The sequence below is a fragment of the Limulus polyphemus genome, unplaced genomic scaffold, assembly GCF_000517525.1.
Source record: "Limulus polyphemus unplaced genomic scaffold, Limulus_polyphemus-2.1.2 Scaffold4945, whole genome shotgun sequence".
Classification (NCBI taxonomy): Eukaryota; Metazoa; Arthropoda; class Merostomata; order Xiphosura; family Limulidae; genus Limulus; species Limulus polyphemus.
In genome coordinates, this window is record NW_013670555.1 from 73,553 (window position 1) to 80,807 (window position 7,255).

The following is a 7,255-nucleotide window of genomic DNA, read 5'->3' on the forward strand; positions in this document are numbered from 1 at the left end:
TGCTCTACTGTTTATTCAGTAAATCAGTGATACTTGTCAGTGCTCTACTGTTTATTCAGTAAATCAGTGATACTTGTCAGTGCTCTACTGTTTATTCAGTAAATCAGTGATACTTGTCAGTGCTCTACTGTTTATTTAGTAAATCAGTGATACTTGTCAGTACTCTACTGTTTATTCAGTAAAACAATGTTATTTGACAGCTGAATTCAGCTGTCAGTACAAAAATCCACGAAAATGCTGGTTATCAAATACCAAAGTACATTCTACAATACTGATCTGTTTGCATTACATCATTGATATCAAACTGTTGAAAAAGTTTTGTATTACATATTTGATGGTTCAATGATACATGACAGTTCTGTGCTGTTCAAATATTAAATTATTGATATGTGACACTATTGTATAACTTGTTAATTTTGTCATACTTGAGTGTTATGAGGTTTATTAAAATATTATAACTAGTAATTCTGTGTTTCTTTATTTGGTAATTTAAGATATTTAATGTATTTATTTTACAAAGATAGCAAAAAAAAGTTGTACATGTTCAAAATGACTTACATGTGTTTCACTTGATTATTTGAATTTAATGCATTAGTAATGTATGGAAAAATATTCTAATATTAATTTTTAAATGATTATTATAACTCACTGAACCAAAATGTACTCATGCCAGTAAACAATGATTCTTTCATGTGCAACATTAGTTTTATGGAAGTTATAATATGTAATTAATTAAACAATTTGTGCATCAAAATAACACCTCATTTTTTTGCAGCACTTGTTATCGTTCACCAACTTGGAAAATGATGAATTTGTTGCTGTTGAGATAACACCTTCTCAGATCTTAGACAAGCTTCCTCCACTGCTTAAACAGAAAAAGTTTGGAACCTGAGTTCAATAAAATCAAATATTATTAGAGATGAGTGTTTGTATTTTCCATCTATTGTAAAATTAAATATTTATAACGTTTTACTTGAGTATTGCAATTGTCAATTCATTATACTTTCTAATTAAAACCATTGAAAAATTACTACTTAAAAATATAATTTAAGAGAAACAAATTTTTTTATCTGACACAAAAATAAGTTATTTGTAAGTCACTAAATATATATACTTCCTTTTGTAACAAAGACTGTTGTAATGACCATCGGGGTATAAATCTTGAACTCTTTATTCATTGTCAAAGAGATATGTAGTAAATGATGACATATTAGTTAGAACTATTATAAAAAGTAATGAGTCGTTCATGTTTCAGACCTATATTTCTCTCTGAAACTCTTTTATAGAATTATATTATATATCACAGTTTTTGCTAATTTTAAAAGTAGAATCTAGAAAAAACTGTGTATCTTCAAATACTTTCTTCTTGATTTAATTTTTTGACCAGGTACATTTATGTAGAATTGTAACTGTCTAATGTCTCTTGAATAATGAAGTTTGAGAAATTTTCTTGTGAGGCATATCAGAAATGTTCACATTGAATTATGGGTAGTTTTCTTTTGAGACTATGTAGATAAGATGATCTTTACAGATGTTAAATGATCAAATTATCATCCCAAGTGTCCATATATTATTATCTTTAGAAGTTAAACATTATTAGTGATAAAATTATCCTCCCTCCAGGTTTTCAAAGGTTATTTTTTTTTAGAAGTTAAAGATTATTATTTTTAGATATTAACCATTATAAATTATAAAACTATCACATCAAGTGTTAAATTGTTGGAGTATTTTTGTAGGTGTCAAACTACAAAATTGAGATTATTCTAACAGGTATTACATAACAAGGTGATGTAATATTCCCAGCTTTTAAACTTTTGAGATGAGATGCAATTATATTCATACGCCATATCTATTTTTTTTTATGTCTGAAAGTATCGTCTTTTTATTTTATAACTCATCTTATTTGTTTCATGGTTTATTTCATATAGATATGAGTCTGTTTGAACTTTGGGAAGGCTACTTTCTCCTCTAACAGTAGTGCTGGGTAGTCAGTAGAATTCTCAATGCAACAAAGATGCTAATCTTTCTTTGCACACATCTAAAAAAATGCTTTGTAGCTCCTCCACTGACTCAGTTGTCCTGACAACTAATAATTCAATTTTAAGATCCTCACAGTATTTCAATTTGAGCTAATTTTAAACAATTCAGCAATGCAGTACCCGAAACTGAAAAATGAGCTGTGATCGTGTAGCTACTAAAACCTCTCTTCCAAGTGATTCAACAGTTTTGTTAAAAAAATTTCTGTAGGTCAACAACTGTTACATCTCAAATGTGTTGCAAAACTGTCTTCTTCTTTTTACATCAGATATTTTCCTTCGATTTCCATCTTGTGTAGTCTGTAATTTTTGCATCTCAATTATATACTATAGTGGCCTAATTTCTAGAATTTTTTATAAATTTCTAGTGGCACATTTTCTCGACATTCAGGGCACTTCTTGAGAAACAAAATCTAAAGTACAGGGAAGAATCCTGAATGCCCTCAACTCTTATGTTAGTAATGTGCAACAGTCAGACCCAACATACTTTGGTAATGAATTTATCATTAGTTATTTTATAACCACTTTATTTTGTTGCCCTGGTCAGTTGCTGATGACAATGACCCTGAACTTACTGGACCTGAGGTGAAGACTTACGTGAGTCTAGAATTATATTTTCCAAAATGTACCATTTGTAGAACAGTGAGTGTATGTGATTATATCTTAGTTTAGGACACTGTAAGACTATGATGTACCATTTGTAGAACAGTGAGTGTATGTGATTATATCTTAGCTTAGGACACTGTAAGACTATGATGTACCATTTGTAGAACAGTGAGTGTATGTGATTATATCTTAGTTTAGGACACTGTAAGACTATGATGTACCATTTGTAGAACAGTGAGTGTATGTGATTATATCTTAGCTTAGGACACTGTAAGACTATGATGTACCATTTGTGGTTGTAGAAGAAGACCATGAAGTGACTTGCAGAAGCTTTTGAAAACTGTAATTATTTACATGGGTAGCATGTGTTTAAAACATTCTAACACTCAAATTCTGTTTTTTTTATAAGATGTGATGCTCAGTGATTTTTGGGATACTTTTTTTAAAGAGGTGTTCCATGTAGTTTTTAGGATACTGTTAAACAGAGGTAACAAATGTAAATAGGGAATACTGTTACCCAGATATAATGAGTTAGAGCTTAAGATGCTGTTACTATAACACATTGATAACAATTGTGAATACAAAATATTGTTATGTACACAGATAATAAATATAAATTTAGGATACTGTTACTTAAGAAATGATTAGTATGAACCTAGGATACCATAACTCAGAGCTAAGGAGTGTGAATATTTAGTATATCCTGAATTAACTCTACAGCAGTAGTTGATCCTTTTAATAACAGGAAATTCAGTTAAGATATCGATTATGGAGTAATTCTATATCTCTGAGAAACTGAGTCATGAGACTGGACACAAAATGAGCAGTCTGTATTCGTATCATGTTAAACGTAAACACAGTGTGTGTGTGTGTGTGCTTACTTTTAACACTGAGCCTTCAATGTTCAACTGCTCAAGCTCAATCCATATGACAGTAAACTGACAAACAATGATTCATAAGCATAATCTTTATAATTGAATAAATAGAGTTGTTTAAACATTTGTTTAACAACAAGTAAAAGTAGGTTTCTTTTTTGTAAATGTAAAACACTTAAATACACCAGTTCGATAATGTTTATAAATTGTTGTTTGTCAGTTTACTATTATCTTAGCAAAATGTGCTTCCATATGCGAGTACTCCGTCCATATACCAGACGGACTAAATCCAGCATTTCTTACTTCTCTAGAAACATTGTAGTTACCCAGAACAACTAGTGCTATCTACATAACTGGTCATTCTCATTCAAACGTGGCCGTAACCTCTAGATATCATATGAAATACTGCTGTCGACATCCTTGCACTTTGTAAGTGCAGTATTGTAGCAATACTGTTCATAGGTAGAACATGTTATCTACTTGAGAACAATGAAGGAACAAAGGCAGCTAGATAATATGAATTTAGTATATTGTTACATGGAGATAACAAGTGTGTATATAGTATAGTGTTACCCTGATATAACTGTGTCAACTAAGGTTACTGTTACTCAGAAAAAACTGTCACTTAGAGAAAGTTAGTGCAAACGTAGGATTGTTATTTAGAAATAAGGAGTTTGAATACAGGATATTATTACTTAAGAGATAATGAGCGTGATTACAGGATACCACTGGTCAGAGATAACGTGTGATTACAGGATACTGTTACACACAGATAACAAGAGAGACTTTAGAATACTGTTACTCCAAAATAGCTCGTTTCACTTTAGGATACTGCAGCAAGAAATATTGTTATTGATTTAAATTATAGTAACACTGTAACAAAGTGTATTTGTGTGTTTAGGATACTGTTGTACAGAAATAATGAGTTTAATCTTAAGATATTGTATCTGTTACAACATGAGAGAAACTCTCCAAAGATAACATTAATAAACAGTAAGAGTTAGTTATTTCTAGTAGTTTGGATTGTTTCATTTATTTGCTCTAGAAAAATTATTCTAGAGATTTCAACTTACATGGACCAAGGTGAAGCAACAAGTATCTATCCAGATTTTAGTCACATGTATTCCTTGTTTTTACAAGAAGAATGGCAGTTTGTTTAGCTTGAGAAACTCCTGCGAGTTTTACGTAAGTAAATCTTCCATGATCTTGTTTTGGTGTTGTAAATCTTCCACGATCCTGGTGTTGTAAATCTTCCACAATCTTGTTTTACTGAAGTAAATCTTCTATGATCCTGTTTTGGTGTTGTAAATCTTCCATGATCCTGGTGTTGTAAATCTTCTATGATCCTGTTTTGGAGTTGTAATTCTTCCACGATCCTGTTTTAGTGAAGTAAATCTTCCATGATCCTGTTTTACTGAGGTAAATCATCCGCAATCTTATTTTGGTGTTATAAATCTTCCACGATCTCATTTTGGTGTTGTAAATCTTCCATGATCCTGTTTTGGTATTTGATTTTTCGAAATATTTGCTCTTCATGAAATTACTGGACTGAAGGCTAGTTTTCACTCATACACTTGTAACATATGTAGTGTTTTGTCTTCTAAAGGAATAATAATGATTTCACAACAAACCTACAGTATGTAATAAAGTATAATGTTTTTTGTTTTGTTGTGCTTTACTTAGCATCCAACATGAATTTATTCTTTATCATAATACATAACAAATTTCTACTAAGAATATATGTCAACCAGCTGTCCTGATGAGCTCTGGTTCTGCATAAAAGATCCCTTAAGCAGTGGTGTACAACAGATGTAGTGTGTTTAAAATGCTGTTACACACACTTACTGTAATACCATATTTGGCATTTAAGAAAAAACGTTGTAAATTAATAATAGCTTTGTTGTGGATGTAATCTAATGTTACATGTATTATTTATTATCGTGCATTATACTGACATTATAGCTAAGTAGTAATGTGTTTGATGTTAAACTAATTATCATTACACAGTCTGGTGCATAAATCACTTACCATTGTTTAAGAGAATTACACAGCTGTGCGAACACTGGTGTCAACACTTCCAAATGAGTCGGGATTAAGCAGCTTCTTCAATTGTTTTATAATGGAATGATGTATTCCATTTTCCTCTTCATCTTGATTTTGTTAATATTATTTTTCAGAACTTTACCCACAGTTTTAAATCTACTGATTAGACTGAGTGGTCATTTAAAATTGTCCCTTAATGAATTTAAACAACAATTTTATAGTCTGAAACCACAAACTGGAAATTATTTTGCTTAAGCCTTTTAATATGTTGTGAGAGAGTATTGTCACACATTCTGTACTACCCAGGTTAGATTTCCATCACTGCCAACATGACTGGATTTCTACTTTCACCATCTTGTAAACAGTGTTTACTTGATATTGAATATTTCCTGGTCATGATGCGTGTAACTCAACACCAACAAGAAATGTGAATGTGGTACAGCTTCAGTTCATACTTTACAATGGTGTGATGCTTAACTCCATGGACAAACACCAACAAGAAATGTGCATGTGATATCAGTTCAGTGCTTACTTTACAATGGTGTGATGCTTAACTCCATGGACAAACACCAACAAGAAATGTGAATGTGGTACAGCTTCAGTTCATACTTTACAATGGTGTGATGCTTAACTCCATGGACAAACACCAACAAGAAATGTGCATGTAATATAGGTTCAGTTCCTACTTTACAATGGTGTGATGCTTAACTCCATGGACAAACACCAACAAGAAATGTGAATGTGATATAGGTTCAGTTCCTACTTTACATTGGTGTGATGCTTAACTCCATGGACAAACACCAACAAGAAATGTGCATGTGATATCAGTTCAGTGCTTACTTTACAATGGTGTGATGCTTAACTCCATGGACAAACACCAACAAGAAATGTAATTGTGATATAGGTTCAGTTCCTACTTTACATTGGTGTGATGCTTACCTCCAGGGACAAACACCAACAAGAAATGTGCACATTGATATCGGTTCAGTTCCTACTTTACATTGGTGTGATGCTTACCTCCAGGGACAAACACCAACAAGAAATGTGCATATGATATCAGTTCAGTTCCTACTTTACATTGGTGTGATGCTTACCTCCAGGGACAAACACCAACAAGAAATGTGCATGTGATATCAGTTCAGTTCTTACTTTACATTGGTGTGATGCTTACCTCCATGGACAAACACCAACAAGAAATGTGCACGTGATATCAGTTCAATTACTAATTTACATTGGTGTGATGCTTACCTCCAGGGACAAACACCAACAAGAAATATGAATGTGGTATTGGTTCATTTCCTACTTTACAATGGTGTGATGCTTACCTCCATGGACAAACACCAACAAGAAATGCGCATGTGATATCGGTTCAGTTCCTACTTTACATTGGTGTGATGCTTACCTCCAGGGACAAACATCAACAAGAAATGTGCATGTTATATCGGTTCAGTTCCTACTTTACATTGGTGTGACACTTATTTCCACATACAAACATCAACAAGAAATGTGAATGGGGTATCGGTTCAGTTCCTACTTTACAATGGTGTGACGCTTACCTCCAGGGACAAACATCAACAAGAAATGTGCATGTTATATCGGTTCAGTTCCTACTTTACATTGGTGTGACGCTACCTCCAGGGACAAACATCAACAAGAAACGTGCATGTGATATCGGTTCAGTTCCCACTTTACATT

General features: G+C 32.4%; 1 protein-coding gene across 1 annotated transcript in view; it reads left to right on the top strand.

Moving 5' to 3' along the window:
* Positions 1–972, top strand: part of LOC106471892 (U3 small nucleolar RNA-associated protein 4 homolog) — a 66,227-nt gene extending 65,255 nt beyond the window's left edge. The window contains exon 14 of the mRNA XM_022400502.1: positions 776–972. Coding sequence (XP_022256210.1) covers positions 776–892 — 117 coding nt within the window. The 3' untranslated portion in view covers positions 893–972. The remainder of the gene's footprint in view (positions 1–775) is intronic.
* Positions 973–7,255: the final 6,283 nt, after the last annotated feature.